General features: G+C 36.0%; 1 protein-coding gene across 2 annotated transcripts in view; it reads right to left on the bottom strand.

Annotated features, from left to right (window-relative positions):
- Window positions 1–27,620, bottom strand: part of glra1 (glycine receptor, alpha 1) — a 75,704-nt gene that overhangs the window by 25,050 nt on the left and 23,034 nt on the right. For both annotated transcript variants that reach the window (XM_067367126.1, XM_067367214.1), the window contains exons 3-6: window positions 14,239–14,306; window positions 8,829–9,052; window positions 1,775–1,857; window positions 1,094–1,231 (exon numbers count right to left, since the gene is read on the bottom strand). In XM_067367126.1, coding sequence (XP_067223227.1) covers window positions 1,094–1,231; window positions 1,775–1,857; window positions 8,829–9,052; window positions 14,239–14,306 — 513 coding nt within the window. The remainder of the gene's footprint in view (window positions 1–1,093; window positions 1,232–1,774; window positions 1,858–8,828; window positions 9,053–14,238; window positions 14,307–27,620) is intronic.

Below are 27,620 nucleotides of genomic sequence, written 5' to 3'. Positions count from 1 at the left end.
ATCTGACTGATATTAGTTAGTTCTGGGTTACCTCATGGAAGAAAAGAAAAGTGATATTATCTAGATCGGATATGGAAGAAGCATGTACACACTGATGCTTTTGTTATTGTTTCGATCAAAGCCATTCGCAGTAATCCTGAATAAAAGCTTCAGTGAATGACAACTGTTTTGTCATCAGCGAGACATTACAACATGTTTCATTTTATTTAAAACACGACTCTGCAAATGACAATGTATACGTATTTCACTTCATAGAAAAGGATGAACGACGAACTATAAGAACGACAAAGGATGGTACATTCATTCATAATTCGAAAAACCACAACTTATCCTGTGGTAACTCAAAGTACTTTTTTTTGCCACAACCAAGACTTATAATGCATACATAATGCACATAAATGTTTTATATTTATAATGTTTTAACTGTGTAAAGAGATTTTTTTTTAACATCGGACGTTTTCAAAACAATTCCTTTTTTAAGTTGCAAAACTGTTTACTTCCAAGTCTTGAATGAGACACGTCCATCAAAAGAGAGGGTCAAACACAGGATAGAAAATAGCTTTAACATAACTGTAACAATATAGTAACCTTTTTCAACCTTTTTAAAGTTCTCTTACTCCTCAAGCCTATTATGATATCAGATAAATGTGACAAAAAACAATGCTGAAGAAAAAATAAAGAAATTGTATCCATGTTTGAAAGAAAACAAAAACACAAACTCATTAGCTCAATGATAATAATTCAAGAAAGACAGTAAATCTGCTCTGACTGTCCCTGCTGTTTTGGCTGGCTTCTATTTTCGATCTGAACTTGTCTGGCCTTCAGCAATTTTCCAGTTTATCTGGAGTGTAACAAATCCTGACTGTCAACGCTGACTGAACAGATGGTATTTAACCCAATCGAAAGTTTATGAAGAAGATTCAAAGCAGAGCTGTGGTCCACAACCTTTCACTGAACCCATTTTAGTACCAAGTGCTTTGTAACAATGGATCCAACAATAGTTTGTGTCCAGTCACATTTAGTGCAGTGTCAGCTCTGAACAAACAGTACAGCTTCACATACAGATAAATATCACATGATGAATGACACTTACCTGTATTATAGTGCTTGGTACAATAGCGCAGATCCTTCTCTTCCTTCAGTATAAACTGAGGTAACGTCAGTCCGTCTGCTACCTGCACAGCTCCCTTCTCGTCCCACTCAAATATAAGATCGTTCATCGTGTAGCCAACTAATGGAGGAAAGATGAAACAATAGTGTTGTCCATGACAGCAAAAATAAGAGCTTTATTAGTGAGAGCAGGTCTGAAATTGGATTCGGCACCTATTTTAGCGAGTCGCCCACCTCATACACCTCTGAAAAAAATTATCTCAACATGCATTTCTTGAAAAATCAATAATATATGTAATGTCAAAATATAAAACAAAAAGCATGCATTGATTTTAATGGGAGAGATTTGTTACATAACCACCAAACCTGCTCCATCCGTCACCCACTCCAAATAATTTGCTCATAATTTTCAAAACGCAAAAGTTTCCCCTGCAGAAATGCGCTATAATTTGAGAATCAATAGTAAATAACAGAGAACTGTAATGGCAGGAAGGGCCGGAGTTGGCTAGTGCTCGAAGCGTCTCTCTGCTGACTGCTGAATCTACTTGAAGGCGGCCTTAAATCACTACGCTCTTCATCTGCTGGTGCCAGCCAGTACAACATCCATCTCTGCACCACTGAATAAATCCTCTCCATCTGGCTGAAAGGATCAGGGCATACTTACAGCTCTCCAGCTGCATTATACAGGTCTGCACATCCATAGGGAAATTCTTCAGGTCCATGGGGCAGGCCAGAATCAGTGTTATTCTGAGAACAACAACAGCCACGATCAGCAACAAACTACACAACAGATCAAATTAGACAGCTCTTATTTTCTTCCTTTTTCCACTGGTCAAATGGGTCAAATTTAAAAGGAACAGTTCACCCACATCAGTATTATTTTACCATTATTATATACTTTTATTGCATTTATTTATATTTTGAAGTAGCTTTGATTTTTTTATTTTAATTGTTTGTAATTTTAAGTTTCAGTAGTTTTTATTGCAAATATTTCAATAATTTATATTTACTTCAGTTTTAGTAACTTTAGTATTTACACTTATTTCAGTTAAAGGTGCCATAGAATCCAAAATTGAATTTACCTTGGAATAGTTGAATAACAAGAGTTCAGTACATGGAAATGACATACAGTGAGTCTCAAACTCCATTGTTTCCTCCTTCTTATATAAATCTCATTTGTTTAAAAGACCTCCGAAGAACAGGCGAATCTCAACATAACACTGACTGTTACGTAACAGTCGGGATCATTAATATGTATGACCCCAATATTTGCATATGCCAGCCCATGTTCAAGGCATTAGACAAGGGCAGCCAGTATTAACGTCTGGATCTGTGCACAGCTGAATCATCAGACTAGGTAAGCAAGCAAGAACAATAGCAAAAAATGGCAGATGGAGCAATAATAATGATTACATGATATTTTTAGTGATATTTGTGAATTGTCTTTCTAAATGTTTCGTTAACATGTTGCTAATGTACTGTTAAATGTGGTTAAAGTTACCATCGTTTCTAACTGTATTCACGGAGACAAGAGTCATTGTTATTTTTATTATTAAACACTTGCAATCTGTATAATTCATAAACACAACTTCATTCTTTATAAATCTCTCCAACAGTGTGTAATGTTAGCTTTAGCCCATTAGCCACGGAGCACCATCAAACTCATTCAGAATCAAATGTAAACATCCAAATAAATACTATACTCACATGATCCGATCTTTGTAAAGATCCATTTTGAGCGTTATATTAGCTGTGTGAACTTTGTTTGTGCAGTGTATTAGAGTCGAGAGCTCGGGGGCAGGGAACACGACTATTTAAATGGGCAGCAGCCTGAATCGGCGCATATTTAATGATGCCCCAAAATATAGGTAAAAAAAAAAATTTATTAAATAAATCTATGGGGTATTTTAAGCTGAAACATCACAGACACATTCAGGGGACACCTTAGACTAAAAAACATTCTTTAACACACCTTTAATTCACCCTTCGCCGGGAGTTTGATTGACAGGCAATCATAATGGCGAATCCGCCGGTTCGTTAGTTAGTATATTAACGTCTGTGGACTTGAACTTGAAAAATGACGTATTGATGAGTTGAAACAACATGCCTTCTGATTCTGATGTTCATTCATGTTTATTTCATGCAACTAGAAAGAAATGATTGGTTTACATGTCGCTTGAACTGAGGCGCTACAGCGATCTGTCACGACACATTAAATAACCACAAAATGGTATTTATTGTTTGAATTTCTTTAAAAAAAACTGACAAAATTTGAAAGTGAAAACTTGTCATGTCCTCTTTGCTCCGTGATGTATTTTTCACTGTGTGAAAACATGATGTGTGGCGTGAGAGCACAGTAACTAAGGGGGGGGCGATTCTTTGCGAATGGTCAATTGTCCGTAATTTTAAGTAGGTTTTTTTGTGGGGGTTTTTTGTAAATAATTACTTCTTAATTAATTAATCACAGTTAATGAGCCCCTTTGACTTCCATAGTTATCAACATTCTTCAAAATATCTTCTTTTGTGTTCAGCAAAAGAAAATAATTCATACAGGTTTGTAACAACTCATGGGTTTTCACATTGCGCTAAACCCCGGGTTAACTTCATTCTAAACACTGCTTTTAACCCCGGGTAAAGGAACTTTTCACAAATGTAATTTAGAAGTGGGGTTAGCACCACTTTTATGTGGTGTTAGAATATTACAGCTAGACAACCAATCGCATACTCGTATTTGCCTGCGTTGGACAGTCACGGAAACACTGCATATGGTATATAAACAGTAAATTCAGCGTTTGAGAGGAAAAATGTCAAATACTGACAGAAACTCGACAATTTGAGTGAAGAAGAGACCGTTTCATTCTTACCTTTATAGTCTGAAATGTCCACTCAGGCTAAACTCGATAGTACAGTCAGCTATACGAGGATGGGCAATGCTAGAGCAACGCAAAGGGTGCCGAGTTTATCCAATCAATGACTCTGATGCTGCAAATATGCAATTAAGAACGTTAACCCAAGGGTTTAGGAATGTACAATGTGAAACGTCAGCTTATAAATGCCCAGGATTAATTCTTAACCCCAGGTAAATTATAAGCAGTGTGAAACATCAAGCAAGATAACCCAGGATTCCGTTTTAATGAACCATTTCAATTGTGAAAACCTTATAGAGGGTGAGTAAATGATGACAGAATTTCATTTTTGGGTAAGGCAGAGTTAATAATCATAGATTTAATAGAGTTTACTTGTATTTCTTAAAGGGATAGCCACCTAAAAATGACAAATCTGCCCTTTTTTACTCATACTTATGTCATTCCAATTCTTTATGCTGTTATTTCCATACAATAGCGATTTGATTCATGTGAAAGTGGAGCGTCCCTCACTGAACAGAGGAGGGGGTTTGAGGCATCATCTGTCCCACGCCTATAATGCTGTTTTGGAAACGATGCCACGGCGCTGTAGACGGAGGGACACCACTGTAAGTGGTGAGGAATACCATCTACTCTGACAAGCATACTATGTGGTTAACTTAGTCATGTGACTTCAATAGGTGTATATTTGCCAGAGTTACTTCCTATGTTTTTACAACTGAGGATAGTGTTTGGATGAACACTGAAATGTCTTGTCAATTCTTTTTATGTAATCCAGTGACTTTAATAAAGAGTTTGAACATTACCTGGATGTTTTAAAAAAAAATCATGAATTTGTTTTTTCATCTAACGTTTATATTTTATTAGATTTCAGCTTTATTTTTAATTATTAAACGAAATAATTGTTTATTTTTAGTTAACAATAACAACACAGCACCCAATAATTGCAATCCTGTCATTATTTGCTCACTGTCATCACCGCAGCTCTCAAATCAAATATGGCGCGGGTCGTTTTGGTTTTACGAGACACCTGGTTATGAAACACTGGAGAACCAATAATGTTTGATGTTATTGATGTCCAACCTGAAGCACAGGTGCTAAATTTGATTTGACAGATGCAGTGGAGGTGAAGATTATCAGTGAATAACTTAAATTTCATTCTGTTCCTCACCTCAGACGACTTAAAACATAGTATACAGACCATTTTTTGAAGCTTGTGGTCCCTATGAATTGTTATTGTATGGAAATTACAGCAGACAGAATTGGAACAACATAAGCCTGTGAGGGCAAAAAGGCACATTTTTCATTTTTAGGTGGCTATCCCTTTAAGAAATACAACCAAACTCTATTAAATATATGATTATTAACTCTGCCTCATACGATCCTAAAGCTAGATAAAGAAGCAGCCCAGTGCAGAGCTCCGATTCAATCCTCACTCACGGCTGTAATTACGTCACTATCACAGGATAGTGGTTATTTACCTGAAATGTTCAATTTAACTGTGCGCTGTGGCTGCTGCAGTTTAGAGGGAGTTCACAGCTAAGACCAAACTGATCTGAAAGGTTCATTTGATAGTGTCAAGTTAAGAGACGAGGCTTCCCAATCCACACAGCAATTCGCCACAACCCCAGTCCTCTTTAATGCTACAATGATAAGACACAAAGTGAATTTGGAAATTGGAAATGTGCCAAGAAGGACACTCATATCTTTTTGCTTTAAGCTATTTCATTTTTTTTTTTTAAAGAATAAAGTATTTTTATAATACATACCACACAATTATTAGTTCAGTTTAAAATGAAAATTACCCTAAGATTTACTCACCCTCAAGCCATCCTAGGTGTGCATGACTTTCTTCTTTCTGATAAATCTGAGTTATATTAATAAATATCCTGACGCATCCAAGCTTTATAATGGCAGTGAATGGGGGCAAAGTGTTTGAAGCTCAAGAAAGTGTCTCCATCCATCATTAACGTACTCCATACGGCTCCGGTGGGTTAATAAAGACCTTCTGATGTGAAGCAATGCATTTGTGTAAGAAAAATATCCATATTTAACAAGTTATAAAGTAAAATATCTAGCTTCCGCGGGACCGCCTGCCATATTCAGCTTATGATGAAAGTGTAATGCCACTCACAGTTTAAAACATTTACGCTACGTCCTAAGCCACGCAACGTCAGTTACGCTGTTTTCGTATGTTGAATACGGCAGGTGGTCTGGTTAGATATTTTACTTTATAACTTGTTAAATAAGGATATTTTTCTTACACAAACATATTGCTTCACTTTAGAAGGTCTTTCATTAACCCCCCGGAGCCATGTGGAGTACGTTTATGATGGATGGAGACACTTTCTTGAGCTTCAAACTCTTTGCCCCCGTTCACTGCCATTATAAAGCTTGGGCGTGTCAGGATATTTATTAATATAACTCCGACTGTGTTCATCAGAAAGTCAAATACACCTAGGATGGCTTGAGGGTGAGTAAATCTTTTCATTTTAAAGTGAACTACTCCTTTACGCATGCATACAGTCGAAACTGTACAATTTCAACAAGATACACTACCGTTCAAAAGTTTGGGGTCAGTAAGATTTTTTAATGATTTTAAAAGAAGTCTCTCATGCTCAAAAAAGCTGCATTTATTTGATAAATGCAGTAAAAACTGTAAAAAAAAAAAAAAAAAAAAACGTACAATTTAAAATAATTTTTTTCTATTTTAATCTATTTTATAATGTAATTTATTCCTGTGATGCAAAGCTGAATTTTCCCTGGAGCATAAGTTTTATCAGCTGGCAAGTTTCAATGCACATTTAAGAGTGCAAGTTGCAACTGTTATTACTCTCTAAAAATGTTTGGTTAAAAACAACCCAAATGGGTTGAAAATGGACAAACCCAGCAGTTGGGTTAAATGTTTGCCCAAACTACTGAGTAGTTTTATTTAACTCAACTATTGTGTAAAATTGCTGTATTGCTTGCTTAAAATGAACCCAAAATATGTTGGAAATTAACATTCATTAATATTAAATATAATAGTTAAGCAATTAACATGCATAAAATTGTTTATTAATAAATGATCAACGTTTGATTATTATTGTTGCCTCTAGTACTTATGTGTCTGATTTTCAGTTTCCAACCTATGGGTTAATTTTAAGCCAGCCAGCCATATATATATATATATATATATATATATATATATATATATATATATATATATATATATATATATATATATATATATATATATATATATATATATATATATATATATATAAAGTAATTTTTAAGCAATAGTTGAGTTAAATAAAACTACCTAGCAGGTTGGGCAAACATTTAACCCAACTGCTGAGTTTAAAACAACCCAATCGCTAGGTTTGCATCATGTCAGTCTGTCATCATAGTTATGCATTTCAATTCACTAACTTGCAATTCGATTCAATATCAGTTATTTTGAATATACTGTATATCAGGTACAGTAGGCCTACATGGCAAATTTTCTCAAGAAAAAAAAATCTAATGCTGTATAATGGGAATCAGTTGGTAGGCTACTACTAAGAATTTTTTTTACTAATAAGGTTATAATAGGCCTGATAACTTTAAATTTATTTCTATTCCAATTCATTTTTTGAAATATAAACATTTAAATGGTGGCTGTAAACTTGACGGATTTATTCAAACATGCATAATATAGGCTATTGAAGAACATTTAAAATTATAATTAATATGTAACATGGTGCATATATTCATCAGAATGTTTCTTTCTAGAGTTCACTTTTCTAGCTGACTAACGAGTTTATGGTCACTGAATATGTTTTTCTGAGGTAAATGTGACATTACGTGACACTGTTTACAAGCTGTTATTAACGTCTTTCCACAGTTTAAAGACACACTGATTAAGCGATTATATCTCATGATATGGATTTCATTAAGTTGAACTGTATCTTTTAACATACCTTGAGTTGTTCCTTCAAGTTTATTTCACGCTGTAACTGGTATTAAAGCAGAGCAGAGGATCAGTTCACGTGTCAAAACGGTATGTGTTTTTTATTTATTTTTTTTCCCAAAGTAAAATGGGCAAAATATGAAACTTGAGACTTTGAGAAATATGACACTTTGTTTCATGTCAAAAGCAACAAACCAAAAATCATATTTTGCGATTTATTAGATGGTTACGTATCCTCGCGCTTTTTGAAGTGGGTATACGGAAATCCTTGAACATTCCTAGTGGGTATACGGCGTATACCTGCGTATCACGTAGATTACACCACTGGATCATATGACCCTTCAGAAATCATTCTAATATGCTGATTTGATGCTCAAGAAACATTTCTTATTATTATCAATGTTGAAGACAATTGTGCTGCTTAATATTTGTGTGGAAATCATGATACTGATGATTTTTTTAGGATAACTTTATGAATAGAAAGCTCAAAAGAACAACATTTATATGAAATCGAAATCTTTTGTATCATTATAAATGTCTTTACTGTCACTTTTGATCAATTAAATGTATTCTTGTATTGTATATGTGTTATAATTGTATATATTATTTGGCCAAAACATATCTGTTGATAGTTTTTTTTTGTATAATAATGATTTTATTTTTTACATTTTGCAGAAAATTCTATAAAAGCTGTTTAATGGCAGGTTCCTTTGCGACAACTTACCCCATATAGCGTGACAACATGGCCCACTACTAAACCATGTTATCTCAAAAGGTCAGCTGGTGTTTAATGAACTGTATGTCTTTTTTTTTTTTTTCAAAGGGCACACAGAAATCAATCCAATAAAGCTGGTGTGACAACTAGCCCCGGCCAAGTGTACAAACACACTGTACGATTAGATTATATATTGCTCTCTCACCTTATACTGTACAAAACATTCCCGTTTTTGGAGATCCTCAAAAGCTTGTTGTCAGTGGTAACCTCATGGAAATTAGCTCCCTTTTCATTGGCAAAGAACAGATCGGGTTTCCAAATGGAGTCCAACATGGAGGGATCAAGGTCAAGGGAGTCATCGGGATATTCGCTGTAGGCCAGCCGAGGGTCATTCCACTGCTGTCTCAGGAAAATGTTCACTCTGTAATCCTGTGGCGCACAAAGACAGCCATGTCAACCGATCAGAGGTGAGGAAGAGACACCAGCACATTTTATAAGCTAACATCAGGTTCAGGAACCTGTGAAGTTTCACAAAGACATGCTTTTTTTTTTTTTTGATAGTATGTCTAAACTTAGTCCAGGTAAACTTGGCATCATCCCACTATATATTTTGCTTGAGGTAATTGTTATTCGCACAGGCAGACCGGTGCATAAAAGCAGACACCGTAAAGCAGTGGCATTTCGCCCCAACACACTGCCATAATTGTCAATTCTTCTCCAAAACAGGCATGCAGTTATATCATTTCAGGGAGACCATTAAACTGTCTGGGCAGTAATGTACCTTGGGATGATCCGCACGGCACAGGATATACTGGATGACCTTTGCAATGGCAATCAGCTACAACATGCAAGGACATTTCAGGGCAATTATCCTAATGTAAGGTGACCGGTTCATCCCAAGGATTTCAAAATATTTTGATGGAGGAGAATCATCGGTCTCAGGTTATTAGATTTGCCTCTCGGAGAGCACGGGAAAAGAACAAGTCCCATCGATTTTACTTTGTCAATATTTCTGCTTTATGATAAACAGCCCACGGTCATTGTAGACGCAAAATGAACCCTGCAAAAACAACAGAGCGATACATAGCGGCTTCATTACCGGCAGCATTATCTCCCAATTACTCAGGTGTTATGTAAACACATCTGTTCTCTTGGGCAAATGCACATTACACACATTTAACGTCACAGAAACCACGCATACATATGGCAAAATTAGTAAAACCTTTTGCTCTTGTCTACTGTGATTTTCCGACATCCATTACCACAACAGGACGCCTGCAGTCAAACGCTCCCCTTCAAACACACAGCTAGTTTCCGACAGAATGATTTTGCAAACAAGCGAGGAGTGGGCGCACATTCATCAGCGCACACACAACTTTTTTTCTGATTTGATTTCTCTAGGCTAAGGAGAGTGATTTATGGCAACAACCCACTCATAATGCGATTCAAGCCCAAGGCCAGATCCTATCCTGACGGTGACATATTAGAAAAAGTTTGCACGACTCTTGCGCGCCCAACTCTGCTAACAAATGACGGACTCTGAAATGTACACGTTGCTTCCTCAAGAAAATGAAAGAGCCGGCGAGCTAATTAAATAGCCACTCGCCTCTCCCGTGAGCCCCTTGCCTTATAAGAAGGGTAAACAATTAGGACAGCGAAATGCCGGGGGGGAACGACGGTCTCGGTAGTGGCCGGAGTCGGTCAGGATCATTAAAGGATGAAACATTGTTCTCGACTGCCCTATAAGCACTAAAGATTTATCGATATCACTCGCGTTACCTGCCCCTGCGCCTCCACCTCGCCGCCGCTTGCTCAGTGTGAACACGAGCATGAGCAACTCGGATCAATTCCGCTGGTTATGGAGGAAAGAAAGAGTGGAAAGTACTGCATTTGTTCTGCTTGAAGGGGTTCTGCAAGCTGCTGAAGTTTTGGACCTGCTCAGCTGGTGCCAAACAGGAAATCTTGGCATTACAAGATATTATTTATTTTCGAGGCCCGAATAAAGTATGACCTTCATCTGGTCAATGGCTGAAAATGTCTTTCAACTGCATTTGCATTTATCAATACTTGGAAATTGAAAACAACTATATTGCCCTAGAGGTACTTATTGGCATATGTTTGATAAATCTATAAATATGGAAGTGGCTTTGGGTGCACATGTTAAAGGATTAGTTCACTTCAGAATTCAAATTTCCTGATAATTTACTCAACCCCATGTCTTCCAAGATGTTTTTGTCTTTCTTTCTTCAGTTGAAAAGAAATGAAGGTTTTTGAGGAAAACATTGCAGGATTTTTCTCCATATAGTGGACTTCACTGGGGTTCAATGGATTGAAGGCCCAAATGTCAGTTTCAGTGCAGCTTCAAAGAGCTCTACATGATCCCAGACGAGGAATAAGGGTCTTATCTAGAGAAACCATTGGTTATTTTCTAAAAAAAATAAAATAAAAATGTATATACTTTTTAACCACAAATGCTCATCTTGCACTGCTCTGTGATGCTCCACGCATTACGTTATCACGTTGGAAAGGTCTAAGGTGGAAGTACCGCGGTAGGATGAAAAACTAATTTTCTCCTCCAACTTCAAAATCATCTGATATCGTCGTTTTAACTTTTTTTTTGTAAAGGCCGTTTGACTTAGTCTTTGCACGTTCACTTTGTAAACCCTTGCTCAGTTCTTCCTCCTACGTCACGCGTGACCTTTCCAACATGATTACGTAATGCGTGGCACAGTGCAAGATGAGCATTTGTGGTTAAAAAGTATTTAATATTTATTTATTTTATTTTTTTAGAAAATGGCCAATTGTAGATAAGACCCTTATTCCTCATCTGGGATCATGTAGAGCTCTTTGAAGCTGCACTGAAACTGATATTTGGACCTTCAACCCATTGGTAGCTGTTGAAGTCCACCATATGGAGAAAAATCCTGGAATGTTTTTCCTCAAAAACCTTAAAGGTGCCATTGAACGTTTTTTTACAAGATGTAATATAAGTCTAAGGTGTCCCCTGAATGTTTCTGTGAAGTTTCAGCTCAAAATACCCCATAGATTTTTTTTAATTAATTTTTTTAACTGCCTATTTTGGGGCATCATTAAATATGCGCCGACTCATGTTGCGGCCCCTTTAAATGCTTACGCTCCCCGCCCACATTATGTGAGTATTGTATACTGTTATATTGTTTACATTTGATTTCGAATGAGTTTGAGGCTATGATCTGTGGCTAACGGCTAATGCTACACTGTTGGAGATATTTATAAAGCATGACTGCGAGTGTTTAATAATGAAAATAACGACAGTCTTGTCTCCGTGAATACAGTAAGAAACAATGGTAACTTTAACCACATTTAACAGTACATTAGCAACATGCTAACGAAACATTTACAAAGACAGTTTACAAATATCATTAAAAATATCATGTTATCATGGATCATGTCAGTTATTATTGCTCCATCTGCCATTTTTCACTATTGTTCTTGCTTGCTTACTTAGTCTGATGATTCAGCTGTGCACAGATCCAGACGTTAATACTGGCTGCCCTTGTCTAATGCTTTGAACATGAGATGGCATATGCAAATTTTGGGGGCGTACACCCAGACTGTTACGTAACAGTCGGTGTTATGTTGAGATTCGCCTGTTCTTCAGAGGTCTTTTAAACAAATTAGATTTATATAAGAAGGAGGAAACAATGGAACTCAACTCTTGTTATTTAACTATGCCAAGATAAATTCAATTTTTAATTCTAGGGCACCTTTAATTTCTTCCCAACTGAAGAAAGAAAGACATAAACATCTTGGATGACATGGGGGTGGGTAAAGAATGTGGAATTTTTAATTCTGAAGTGATCTAATCCTTTAAATTCACTGTCTTTCCATTATCATAAAAAGAGTGACCACATAAGGCCCACTGACCCCAAGAATGATAACTATAACAATAACTATTTTAGGCAGTAACATTCTGTTTATTATAAGTGCTATGTCATTATCACTTTCAAGGTGTCAATGTTTTCATCATTAATGAATGGCATTTTTCCCAGCTGATGAGAGTATTAGTAGACTGGTTGTCAGTAAAATGTTAGTTGGTGGAGCATCAAAATAAAATGTTAACAGATATTAAGCAGACAGTCTACTAATTCTATATTTACTGGTAGTTGACAAGTAGTTGCAAAGATACTTATAGCTAGTAGAATTACTAAAGTGGACCTTCAAAATAAAGTGTTACCAAATAGTAAAGCCCACAACACAACTACAACAAAAACGATTATTGGAGTCACCTTCAGGATGATTTTTCCAGCTAATGAATGATAAAAACAGTGACAGCCTACACTCTAAAAACTAATTCAGGGGACCTTTAGTCATTACTTAAATATATATAGTTGTGAAATAAAAAAAAATCAAGTTCTGAAATGCTGTTAGACTTTTTATTTGTAATTGTTATTTTATTGAGCTTGGATGACACACAAATTATGCCTATTGATTCGATATACTATCGTGACTTGTCATAGTTTAACATTTTCAGTTAATCAAAAATGTAAATGTAAAATTCTACATTATCTACAACTACATTAAATTCTGTTAATGTAAAATATAATCTGATGACGTGTAAACGTGTTTCATTGTTTTGAGTTGTATGAACACTTCTTTTAATTTAGACGAACTTAAGTTACGTGAAACAGGGCTGGGATTTATATTTCCCATCACGCTTTGCCCATGGCACTTGAAAGGGGGAGTAAAGGCTAAAATTAAGTGTTATATAATGTTTTTGCGCAAGATTAATGGTAAGGGAGATTTAGCAGTAATTAGTGTTTTGTTATGCTAATTTAGAAGCGTTAATGTGTTAATGTGGGTTTTTGGAGAGTTACCATCATGGTGACAAGCAGTGCTTGGTAAGTTCATGTTGCTTTGAAATGCGTTTTATTGTGTCCAAAAAGTGTCTTCACCTTACTTAAAACATAATGTTAGATCAACTTAAATAGTTGCATTCATGTTGACAATTATTAAGTTCATGTTACTTAGAAATGTGTTTTTATTGTGGCAAAAAAACGTCTTCACCTTACTTACAACTCAAAATATTGCTTTGAATTAATGTAACTCTCCCAATTGGCTTAAGTTAAAAATTCTAGTGGAAAACGTTAACATATTTTTTTTGTTTGTTGAACCAATGTTTTATTTTTTAGAGTGTATCAACATCCATCTGACTTGAAAGAGCTCAAAAATTTTAAGTGATAGTAGCGAGCACTTATAATAAATCGAAGTAAAGTTTAACTATTCTTACAGAATTAGAATGATTATTATTATTAAACTTTATAGTTATCGTGATCATTCTTGGTGTGAATGGGCCTTTACCGAGGGGTCCAAATGTCTGACATTGGATTTTAATTAAAACCTTGAAAGAAAAAGCTAAAACTAAAGAAGCATATTCAAATTTATGTTAATTTTTCAGTTCAACTTCTCACTCAATTTGTTATGCTATTCATATGTATTGACAAAAATTAGAAAAATGCAAAATAGAAGAATATTTCTCATTGTTTTGGAGCCCGTTCATTTGATTTTTTTTTTCTTCCTCACCAAAATGTTATAAGGTTACATATCATGTGCATCACTTTTATTAATATACTCACCATTGTTGTTTCAGCAATAGATCCAAAACTGTTAATAAAAATGTTGCATGTTACGTTCACAGGTGGACCTGTGGAAAGAGAAAAACAACAAAACAACAACAACAAATAAGTTAAATGAGACTGACAGGTTATCCTACACATTTTAATCTTATTAAAATTCAAACCTATTCTTTATGAACAATCAACTACAAATACTAACCAAAACTTACCTGCTAAATAAGCACATTATAATTGACATTAAGCATATAAATCTTATTTTTAAGATACACGGACTGCCTTGGATTTCAAAACAAAGATGCTGTTAAAATATGAAGTAAAATTGTCTAATCATCCCAAGGAGAATGGATCTTGAGGCGAGTCTTCTGTGAAGACAAGGGCCAACAGTATTCTTAGGACAGAACAAACCCTCAAAGGGAAGCCACTGTTCCTCACATTTGTTTTAGAAATATTGGAAGAAAACCTGCAGTCAAAGAGACAGATGTATACGACTGAACAGAAACCATACTTCTGCTGTTAAAAAAACAAGCGATCCATCACATATGGCTCTGTAAACACAGAGAGGGGGATATTTGGAGTGACACGGCGCTCATGGCCTCGTAAAGACCCTGTCAGGCAGCTCCACACTTCTGATTCGGTTAGATACAGTGCTGCTGAGCAGCATGGAGAAACCCTGAACCCCATTTCTCTGCCTGCTGACGAGCCACACGCAGCATCCTAAGGTGCTGAATGAGTAGATTACTGGAAAGAAGCATATTGCAATCTGCAAAGTCTTGCACAATTTATTAGTCACTCTATCAGGCAGCTGAAGTGTAATCCCCGAGAAAACTATTACCTGGAAATAAATTTACCTCATATGTACGATTTGACAAAATTTTGCAGCGTTGCGTCATCAGAAATGTTTTAATTGAGAAATAGATCTTGGATACGTCAGAGAAGTGCCATATTTAATTTAGACAGGGATGAAAACGAAGCTGTGAGGGACAGAAATACAGTGCGTTCAATGGATTGCAAATCGGACCTTATAATACATGCCATTGCAAAGGAGACCAAGTCATAGCCTTGTCTTGTGTTAAATTCAATGTGGCGTCAAACCTCACTAAGGTTTAAATCTAAAAAATATACACAACAACCTAGTGAGCTGCCCCACTGCCCTTCTAAGGGAGCATCCTAAATAGGGCAGTACGATTAATCGAATTTAACCCGAAATCGTGCTTATTATTGCGATTATGAAATCGCAAAGGCTGTTACTTATTTTATGCGCAGCTTGTCAGTGAAGCACTGCTCTGTGATCAGTAATCTGAAAGCACTGCGATTTTGATTAGCTTATAATGTGAATTTGAAAAAGCAACACGCGACTTTGCAAACATGAGAAGCATTTATGAACCCCTTGTCCAACAAAAGACAACATTTAATAACATGTTTCTACTCCAAACTCACTTCATAACATCAGTTGAGTGTTTGAAAACATCCTTCTGTGAGATGATGTGGCTTCTTAGAATAAAGCACGCAACATATAATTTCATAGTATTTTATACAGTAATAAAGGCTATGTTGATTTGCATTGCATTATAAACATACTTTTATTGTCATGAAAATACCCGAGAAGGCTTGAAGAACTCAGATAAACCATATATTGTCGTAGTCGTGTTTCTTAGTCGTGTTTAGTCAAAGCGTTTCAATCTTCTGTTTATTCAACTACAGCGATTTCCAGCGGGGCATATTTGGGCTGCGTCCGAAAACCTAGGTAGCTGTCTTGCTGCCTTGCTGTCTTATAAGATAATGACTTGTATGGCAGCGTTTGTACATGAAGGTGCCTCACGAAACTGACTTCTGAGGCAGTGTAACAGTTTAATGATCTACAGCAATATAGCGCGAGCTTTGGTGAGAACTAAAAGATTTAATTACTACAGTAGTAATTTCTCGATAGAAATGATATCAAAATTGAAATATGTCGGTCAAAATCGTACATTTATACACAAACTGAGCAGCAAACGCAACTCTCGGACGCCATCTTTATTTTTCTAGCTCAACTGTCACAGAATGGAAAGCACAGGATTGTGGGATATCAAAAGCAGCTAAGGATACATCCATGCTTCCTTCAAAAATCGATCTGAGGAAGGTATCTCATAGGGCTGGACGACTAATCGGAAAGTAATCGAAACCGAAATTCAGAACCTCTAACCGACGTGATTTTCCAATGACGGTTATTTTTTTTTTAATCCTTCCCCCTTAAAAACATTACCGCCTGTGTAGCCACATGACTCTGCGCCGCCCATAAAAGCAAAACAGGGAGGTGAACGCCGGTTCAACACAGTGATGGCGCGCGAGCGGTGAGCCTTGCATCTTCACTAAACTTTGTCAGTTGTAGCCTATTTGTTTTATGGTTTGGACATTCAAGCGATTAGACGATCGGATGTGTATTATTATATCGAGCTACCGCGCTCGCGCAGCTGCATTGTGGCACGAACACTCATACAAACAATAGATGCGCAAAACGTGAAGATCGCACACAGAGGGAACGCAGAAACTAGTTGTCAACACTGTCCTGTGATTTATCACTAAAGTAGCTTAGAAACTCAAAACTTATTATAGCATATATTTTTCTACTTTTGAAGGAACTATTTACAACCCACAGCTTCACAATTAATAGAGAGACGGTATGACTCATTCACACAAGCAATCGCTCTTATTACTGGTACTGTACTAATTTATCTGATTTACAACGAGCAGAAATCTGTAAGAAATGTTACGAACCATAGATAAAATAACTGCTGAAAGTGAGCTCACTCAGATCACTCTTTCAAAAAGAAAAAAAATACCCCACCTTTAATAGTCAATCATATTTACAGTACATTTTTTTTTCAGTGAACTATGAAGGCAAAAAAAAAAAAAAACAGAAACAAAATAATCGCTCATTAATCGTAATCGAGGTAAAAGGTTCAATTGGAAGTGAAGCTAACATTGGATTCGGATATGCCTTTATACCTTACTACCTTGAAATGTGTCCTCAGAAGGCAGCATTTTCCAGTTTTAGGACGCAGCCTTAGAGTTTCTGTGCAAGAGCGCCCTCTGGCTTTCAGATGGAGCAGCATTTACTACTGATCACAGAGCCGTGCTTCACTGAGAAGCTGCGCAAACAAAAAAAATGCAGCCTTTGCTAAATATGTTTGGTTTATTTTGGATTTATCGTGCAGCCCTAACCATAATCAAACTAATTTGTAACGTTCCAGACGCCATCAATTGCGAGTCTTTCATGCAGAATGCTAATTGTATTTCAATAGAGTCCGACAGCTAACGGCACAGTTCTTTAAAGGGTTAGTTCACCCAAAAATGAAAATTCTGTCATTTATTACTTACCCTCATGCCGTTTCACACCCGTAAGACCTTTGTTAATCTTCAGAACACAAATGAAGATATTTTAGTTGAAATCCGATAGCTTCGTGAGGCCTCCATAGGGAGCAATGACATTTCCTCTCTCAAGATCATGTACTAAAAATATATTTAAATCAGTTCATGTGAGTACAGTGGTTCAATATTAATATTATAAAGCGACGAGAATATTTTTGGAGTGCCAAAAAAATCTAAATAACGACTTATTTAGTGATGGCCGATTTCAAAACACTGCTTTATGCACTGATTTAGCATTGGAGCATAAATGAATCAATGTGTAGAATCAGCTGTTCGGAGCGCCAAAGTCACGTGAATTCAGCAGTTGGCAGTTTGACATGCGATCTGAATCATGATTCGATACACTGATTAATTTATGCTCCGAATCTCCCTGAAGCAGTGTTTTGAAATCGGCCATCACTAAATAAGTCGTTATTTAGTTTTTTTGACGCTCCAAAAATATTCTCGTCGCTTTATAATATTAATATTGAACCACTGTACTCACATGAACTGATTTAAATATGTTTTTAGTACCTTTACGGATCTTGAGAGAGGAAGTGTCCATTGCTCCCTATGGAGGCCTCACGAAGCTATCGGATTTTAACTAAAATATCTTAATTTGTGTTTTGAAGATTAACGAAGGTCTTACGGGTGTGGAACGGCATGAGGGTGAGTAATAAATGACAGAATTTTAGATTTTGGGTGAACTAACCCTTTAATTTTTCAGTTCAGCGGAATTAATAAGTGTGCGCAACGTAACATTCCATTTTAAACTAAATATAGCATTATTTATGCAAATTCAACATCGCTTTGACCGAAGTCTTGGATTTCTTTTTTTTTTTTTTCACTCGTAGTACATTATCGTTCTCTGTGAAGGTAACGTGTGATGTTGCCTCAGAATTTGGCTTAAACGAGGTATCTTAGCTTAATTCAGTTATGCCTTACCTACACCATTAGTTTTGGAACTGGCTCGAATAGTATCATATTATCCTGTTTGAGCCTCTATACAGTGTCAGGCCCAATAGTTACTTGCTCTTGGCTTATTTCTTCCACTGGGTATTATACTGGCTGTAATCATTTGTCTGTTCTTGGCTTTCCTTGCTGTATGTGACGCAGCGCAGAGGAAATCTAATGTCCTCACCCCCACTGCAGTTCATTTGTGAGCCCAGCCTCCAATAAGGAGAGGAGAGAGAGAGAGAAAGACAGAGCTCATTAACTGTCAGGAAAGGGTGAGTCATCGCCAAGAATGATTTGCTTTGCCATGTTTTTGCCAAACAATCTGCGCCCCGCTCTCCTAAGAGCAGCTCACTGCAGAGAGAAGCAACCACCAGCGAAGGGACGTACAGGTTATTCATATATTTTTCACTCAGCTGTCTTTCCCAGCAAATCAGACCTTAATTTCTGAGCCGTGCCTTCACTCTCATCTCGTAGAGGTGACGGTAGTTTAGAAGCCTCACACGTTTCACTGCGCTTCTCTTTATTACACAGACACAAACAAGACACGCGAGTCGCAAAGATCAGCCTCGTCTTTCCTAGATATGCGCTCATCAGAGACAGAGAAGGAGAAAGTGGGGGAAGAGCGTTTTTCTGGACTGTATTGACGTCGCACAATTAAGTATTTACAAAGAAAAATCAAGACATTGAGAAAGTCATTACTGTGATTAATTTCATGCATAAACAGAACAATCATTAATCAAATGTCCCTTGGGTAAGTATAACCTCCTTAGAAAGCCCATAAATTATGTGCTTGCCGCCAAAGAGAGAGAAGAAAAAAAAAAAAAAAACAGTGAGCAGAGAGACCAATTACTACTTCATAAACCAACAACCACAACTCATCTTTACAGTTACCAGTTTATAGTCTTTCATTATCAAGGTGCATGTCTAAACTGATCAATACCAGAGTCCATCTCTTTACCTAGCAGCAACTGGAGAATGATACGGCCTCAAAAGCCATTAGTCTGTTTTACACCAGTCAGCTGGTGGGAAAATGGCGCACGAGATGTTGTACCCAGAGGACACTCTCAATGCGGGAGCAAAACAGATTTATTACAAACAACGGGCACTTCAGATGCCTCCCAGGTAAGTGGACTACCACAAATGAAAGTGTCTGATATAAATAAAGAAAGCTTAATGATATTGCTATGTTAAAAATCGAGCTGCTCTCAGCAGAAATACAATGGCACAGAGGCATTAAATATTTATACGGCTTCGGGTGTACCTATAAGGTCTTGGCAAGGCAGTTTTTATCTGGAGTGAGATCCACTGGTAACAAAGGGACAGCAAAGTGTCCTACCAGCTTTTCCATGTTAGCACACTGTTTTCATCGCACCTCATTGAATCAACACCGGGGCAAATGTCAAGGGCTTCCTCTTACTCCTCGTGCACCGACATTTGGGCTGATGCTGGGTAAATCTATTGGCATGGGGCAATTTTCAATTTGCGCTGCTCTAGTTACAGTGATAGGGTAAAAAGAAAAGGTGTTAAGGAGCTGAGCTTCTTTATAAAGTGTGAAACAGGAGAAAAAAACAAATCATGTAACTACATAATCCAAAATCCATTTCTATTGAGATTTTGTTGTTTGATGTGATGACGGTTAAAGTATCAGAGGTGATTTCTTCTAGTGTGAAGAGATTTAGAACAACAAAAACTAAATAATACACACACACAAATATAGTACAGTATAGTACAGATAACAACAAAAATGACAGAATATAATATAGAATACTATAATACTACAGAATATAGTATGAAAACCATCCTACACTATAGACTACTATTGATAGGATACTACAAAACGAACATAGAGAATAATACATAAAACAGAATACTACACTAGAATGTGACACAAAAACACAATGCTGTACAACATAGGACAAAAACAGAATACTACAAAGAATATTGTACAGAATAGTGCACAAACAGAATACTATATTTGACTGCTTCTTAAAAAAAAACCTTATACCATGGTTTTTCTGAATAATTGATTCTGATTGGCTGGAAGGTGTGCAAGGAAGTAAGGAATAATTCATGATGGGTCGTTGAATTATTAGAAAATAATGCAATAAAACTTATTTTGTGGCAAAAAAAACATGACAATAATTAGTTTTTTTTTATCCTATTGTTTACTATATTTACTTGCTTGGTCAGTGTCATTGTGTTGCATGTTTCTTTTGCTGTTGTAGGCTGTAAGGATCTTTTTAAATAAGAGAAGTGATATTGAACTGTAATGCAGTCAAGACCTGCTTAGAACTACTCTAGCAGTGCGTTTCCCGGAAAATAATTGCACACCTTAGAACGTTCGTCAACCAATCAGATTCGAGCATTCAGCAGTCCGTAGTATAAAATGCACAGGGAGTTCCAAGTCAGTTTAATCACTGTTGTACATTAATGTGCTTTTTTCATTGATGCACACACACACGCATTCGTCACTCGGAGAGCACGCTGCGCACACACAGGAGCACAGAAACTTATCAACGCTGCCCTGTGACTTTTAGTAATAAAATAGTTTTGGTACTGAATCACTACATTATATTTCATAGCAACAAGGAGGTAACATTGCTGGTTGAATTTAAATAATTTCTATAATTCATTAATTCAAATAAATGTAGTTTTACACGCTACTTTATCTCTATGTCTGATTTAAAGTGGGCAGAATGCTAGATCTAATGCACCTTAATTGACGAAAATAACTGCCATTTTAACTGCGTGCACGGGTACTGCAGGGGGCGCTGGAGATCAACAGGAAAAAAGGCACTCAAGCGCATGAATAGCGGTTGGCACTCTGCCTTTATAAAGTGGCACCGAACGCCAATAACACTGAATCGTTCTTCTTCAGATTCTTGACTTGTCACTGTGTGAACAAGCCCAACATAGAAGTTGCTCGCCATAGAAAAGCACCGATTCGTTCAGCTGACAGAATCACAAGCTACTATTGTGAACAGTGCGCGCTCCGCTGCTCTACGCGTAACTTACAAGAAGCTGAGCTTGTGAGGCGCTGTCAAAACTGTTATATATTGGCGGATATATATTGTTCATCCAAATCATTGCTGAAATATTTACGCTTTTTTTTTATTTATTTTTTTTATTTAAATTAAAAATCTATTATTTTCTCTTAATATAGTTTTCAATGATTCAGTGACATTACAAAGTGAAACTAATGCGGGTGTTTAATAATAGAGGGGGTGGGGGGCATCAGATTTTTTTAAAGGTTTAAAGGTGCCGTAGAACGTCTTTTTAAAAGATGTAATATAAGTCTAAGGTGTCCCCTGAATGTGTCTGTGAAGTTTCAGCTCAAAATACCCTATAGATTTTTTTAATAAATTTTTTTAACTGCCTATTTTGGGGCATCATTAAATATGCGCCGATTCAGGCTGCTGCCCCTTTAAATCTCGCTTGCCTTTAACAGCATAAACAAAGTTCACACAGCTAATATAACCCTCAAAATGGATCTTTACAAAGTGTTTGTCATGCAGCATGTCTAATTTGGATGTTTAATTTTGATTCTGAATGAGTTTGATAGTACTCTGTGGCTAAAGCTAACATTACACACTGTTGGAGAGATTTATAAAGAATGAAGTTGTGTTTATGCATTATGCAGAATACAAGCGTTTAAAAAATGAAAATAACAGTCTTGTCTCCGTGAATACAGTAAGAAACGATGGTAACTTTAACCACATTTAACAGTACATTAGCAACATGCTAATGAAACATTTAGAAAGACAATTTACAAATATCACTAAAAATATCATGATATCATGAATCATGTCAGTTATTATTGCTCCATCTGCTATTTTTCATTATTGTCCTTGCTTGCTTACCTAGTCTGATGATTCAGCTGTGCACAGATCCAGATGTTAATACTGGCTGCCCTTGTGTAATGCCTCAATCATGGGCTGGCATATGCAAATATTGGGGGCGTACATATTAATGATCCTGACTGTTACGCAACAGTCGGTGTTATGTTGAGATTCGCCTGTTCTTCGGAGGTCGTTTAAACAAATGAGATTTACATAAGAAGGAGGAAACTGTGGAGTTTGAGACTCACTGTCATTTCCATGTACTGAACTCTTGTTATTTAACTATGCCAATATAAATTCAATTTTTAATTCTAGGGCACCTTTAAAGGGGGGCGTGACCAAAAAGGTTTGAGAACCACTGCTCTACAGTAAGTACATGTAGTTAATTAATATTACTCAGTACTATTTTGAGTAAGTACAATGTAACTATGTCACCTTAAAATAAAGGGTTACTTTATTTTAAGGTGTCGTTGTTACACTGTAATTATACATGTAAGTACTGAGTAATATTAATTAACTACATGTACTTACTATAAGGTTACGATTAGGGTTTGGTTGGGTTTAGGGTTAGTTACTTATGGTTAGTTACTATGCATAATGTATAGTTATTACTAGGGATGCACCAAAGTATAGGTCACCGATTTTGATTTTTGCTCAATTTACGACAATCAGCATATCGGTTTTAGCAGGAAAAAGGCTGATATAACAAACCGAAGGCACTGAGCTGTATAATATATGTTGCATAATCCTAGCGCTGCTGTCTGCACTTTAATGTTAATCAAATAACAAAAGATCACACGCTATTCTTGACTAAGCAACTTTTGTAGCTTTCATAAGTGTAGCGGACTCAATCCGAATGATGACCAAAACTTTACTGATGTTTAATTTCATCCGTTTTCACTCCAAAAAAAAAAAAAAAAATGCATAATAAGAGCTAAACAAGAAGTGCACATTAAAATCTCTCTCCTTTGCATCATCAACAAAATACAGCAAATGACTCAAAAAACATATTACAACTAACAGTAAACAAATACATACGGATCTTATGCCTTATGCCTAATCTGCAAAATATCTCTGAAGAACTGCTTACACTCCTTGTCAGTCCGTAGTCGAGAACACCCATCAAAATAAGAGTCCCGCCTTAGTAAAGGAGATCTCATACATAAACTTACAAAAAATATTCAAATGTATACAAAAACAAATTAGAAGATTAATCACAATAAAGTCTGTTACAATAAAGTATTAATGTGTATTTAATTTATACAGTGATGAATATGCATTTCTATTTTACATGTATTTACTTTATTTCTGTACCTGAAAACTATTAAACCTACCTAAAAAGAACTGTTTATTTATATACATCTTTTGTTCTGTTGTATTTATGTAGGCCTGCTGAATGTTAAATGGATCCAAACGCCGTTCATTCGAAATTATTTGATCAATGCAGCAATAAACCTGCTAGTATAATGTTTTTGAACTTTGCCGATTTAAAACATGATCAAAATGCAATCTATTTTGATGACAAAATTGTCAAAACACAGGAAGTGACAAATATTGGTATCAGACAATAATTGTTTGTTAAAATCGGTATCAGCCCCCAAAAATCCTATCGGTGCATCCCTAGTTATTACTATAGTAGCTAAATGTAACAACAACACAAAAATAAAGTGTTACCAAATAAAGTGTAACCAAGCGCAATAATCCATTTGAATGCACCTCTGCTTCATGTCAGGTAGTTCTTTGCCTCCACGTCATGCATTAAAATTGTATAATGCACAGCTAGCCGTGGATTATCACTTACATATGATATTACAATACTATTGTAGAATACTACAAAAACAGAGCATAATATAGAATAATAAAAAAAAAAGAATACATAAACAGACTATAATAGTACAAAATATAGTATAGAATAGTACACAAAAACAAAACACTACACCAGAATACTACTAAAACATAATAGCATCAAACAGTACAAAAAATAAAACAGAAAACAGAATATAGAGTAGTAAAAAAAAAGAGAAAACTATACTAGACTACTACTACTACAAAAAAAAAAAAAAAAAAAAACTTCTAAGCATTAAAAAAATGTAATATAGCACAACATGCCCTGAAATGGGTTAGCAAATGACTACGACAAAATGGTTGACAATTAACAACCTGGTTAATGGACATGAAAAGCAGCTATATGGATCCCTGACTGAAACATCATTTTATATTCTATGCGTTTTCTACTTGAAACAACCCACTCCAACAAAACCAAATCCAGATTGAGCAGAAGTCACAGCCATCCATCACTCCAGGTTCGGTTCAGCTAGAGGCGACCCTAACCATTAAGGGGATTGTATTAAAATTCATAAGAGTCGGACAGAGGCGGCTCAGACGGGGAGAGATGCCCGTGCAATGACAGCTAGTTTCAGAGAGAGTGTCTGAGTTAGCATTGTCACATGCCTATAAGTAATGACACACTGCTAAATTACCAGGATCTCTTCCTGCCCCTGAGGCTAGCATCACTGATAGGGGAAACATGACAGCCTTGGAGGAGGGAGGCTGGAGAGAGACATAAATCAATAGGAGGGCTATGGCACCGAGTCCGGAATGGAGAATGAGTCGACTACAGTTTGATTACACTGGATTACCTGGGTAGACTCAGCTGCAGAAGGCATGAGATAAAATGGTCAATATTGCAGTGAAAGTGATTCACAGTGAGGTTAACTGATGGTTTTAATGATATGAGATACTGTGTCAATTGTTTCCGTATACACTGTGAAATAATAAGATTAGCGATAAGAAGAAAATTAGATTAATATGATGAATCTCTATTAAACTGACAGACATCTCAGCTGGACTACCGCTGGGACTGAACTCCTGTACTGTCCAATCCAGATTTCCATTATACTGAAATGCTATTGGAGTTATTTACAAATTTCAGTAACATATATACAGTCCAACCAGTGTTAGGTAAAAGTATAATGCTACTAACCTAAGCACATTTTTTAATAGTGTGAAAGTAATTCAGTTGCTTTGCCATTAATAAGCACATTTTGACAAAATGCTATACATCTCTGCTGAGCAAAACAAAGGTACATTCTAAAAATGGGTTAAAAACAACCCAAGTTGGGTTGAAAATGGACAAACCCAGCAATTGGGTTGTTTTAACCCAGCAGTTGGGTTAAATGTTTGCCCTAACTGTTGGGTAGTTTTATTTAACTCAACTATTGTGTAAAAAATGACTGTATTGCTTGCTTAAAATGAACCCAAAGCATGTTGGAAATTAACATGCATTAATGTGCTTAATAAATTAACATTTATTAAGTGAATAATAAAAATGAATAATAATTAAATGATAAACATTTATTAAATTGCCTATTAATAAATGTTCACCGTTTGATTATTATTGTTGCCTCTAGTAATTACGTGTCTGATTTTTAATTTACAACATATTTTGGGTTCATTTTAATCCAGTCATATAGTAATTTTTAAACAATAGCTGGGTTAAATAAATCTGCCCAGAAGGTTGGGCAAACATTTAACCCAACCGCTGGGTTTGTCCATTTTCAACACAACTTGTTTTTTTTTTTACCTAGCATCTAAGAATCAAACATGCTCGACTAGAATGCATTTTCGTTTCAAATATAAAACATTTTAGCAAATATGTTTGGACGATTAATTGTAATGAACCTGTTCAAAAAAAAAAAAAAAAAAACGAAAAATATAAATATATTTATTATTTATATATAACTTCTTTGTTAGTAACTTGTAGTGTAGCTGTACTGTTTCATTTTCATTTCATTTACAAAATTGTAATAAGCTTGTCGAAAAACATAACTTTAAAACTGAATCCTACATACTGTAGTTATTAAAAAAACGAGTAAAGGAAATATTGTAAGGAAACTAAATGTTTGAAAGTCATATTTCCTTGTGGATTCATAATGAACTTGTTCTTCACTACATTGAGCTATATATTGGAAGCGTAAATGACTCTTAGAGAAAAAAAAGCATGCAATAAAAGACAAACACACTGAATATTCATCATCTGATCAGAAATGCAGCATCCCTGACAAATTATTATTCAAATTATCCAAACACATCCACAACGTGCTACTTCAAGTAGAAACCTTACATGGTCATGACTAATTTTAAGTTACCAAGGCATGAAAAACTCAAAAAGAACATGATTAATAACTAACTGTAACTATAAATAACTCATAACGAACATTATGGTTCTTAACACACTGCTAAAATATGGATACGACACACATTAAACATACCGCAGACATATTTTAGAGCACACCAATAGCTAGCAGTAATCTCAGCTGGGATAAATGATGATTAAACGTTGTGTGATAAATGCAGAATAATACTCTAATGTGATTTGTGGATCCTCCTCCTATGATCATTCATTTGAGAACACTGGAGCCGTGACAAACATCCAGAAGGCTTCACATTAGTCTATATAAAGGGAGGGAGCTGTGTATATAATGTCCTTAATAAAGCTAAATAACAGGGTTGTAATAAGAATCTACCGGCAGCGTTCGACCCACAGGACTAGAGCTGCATCTCCGCAGCCTCAATACTCACAAAAACAATATTACATGCACCACAGCGACAAATGTACATCAGAATCAAATATATTATTTGAATGCAATATGCGAAACCATGGCTTGTTATCTAAAGCAAGAAAATTTGATTAGACGGATAACTGAGTGTTAAGTTTTTTTTTTTTTTTTTCTTTTGTTCAGTCAGGTGTTGAAATTCATTTGTTCTCCCAATTTAATTATAATTAAAGCCAGGATCAGAGGAAAAATCAGTGGTGCACAGATAAAAACACAAAGCTCAGCTCAGGGATAAACTGGTACTAAATAGTGGCACAAAGCTCCAATGCTAAAACAACAACTGGAGGCTACACACACATTTAAATAAACAGTCATTTCCACAGCGAGAGTAAAAGGAAGCTAATTAATAAATAAACGTACGCTATTTTTAAATGTCCTGTTACTCTGATCCTCCTACCAGTAAATAAATGTTAAAAATGATATCCAATTATACCACTAAAGATAAACTAATATCTCTATGCCCATTTGAAGTTGTCATGTTAGCATGCCATTTACAAAAAGATCAGACGCACGTCTGATGTCAGTGGCATTGCGGGCAAATTAGTTATGTTACTCTGAACCATTATCAAAACACACAGACATC

The sequence above is a fragment of the Chanodichthys erythropterus genome, chromosome 1 (genome assembly GCF_024489055.1).
Source record: "Chanodichthys erythropterus isolate Z2021 chromosome 1, ASM2448905v1, whole genome shotgun sequence".
NCBI classification, from domain to species: domain Eukaryota; kingdom Metazoa; phylum Chordata; class Actinopteri; order Cypriniformes; family Xenocyprididae; genus Chanodichthys; species Chanodichthys erythropterus.
The sequence above is the reverse complement of the archived record's forward strand: the minus strand, read 5'-3'. Positions and strand labels throughout refer to the sequence as shown.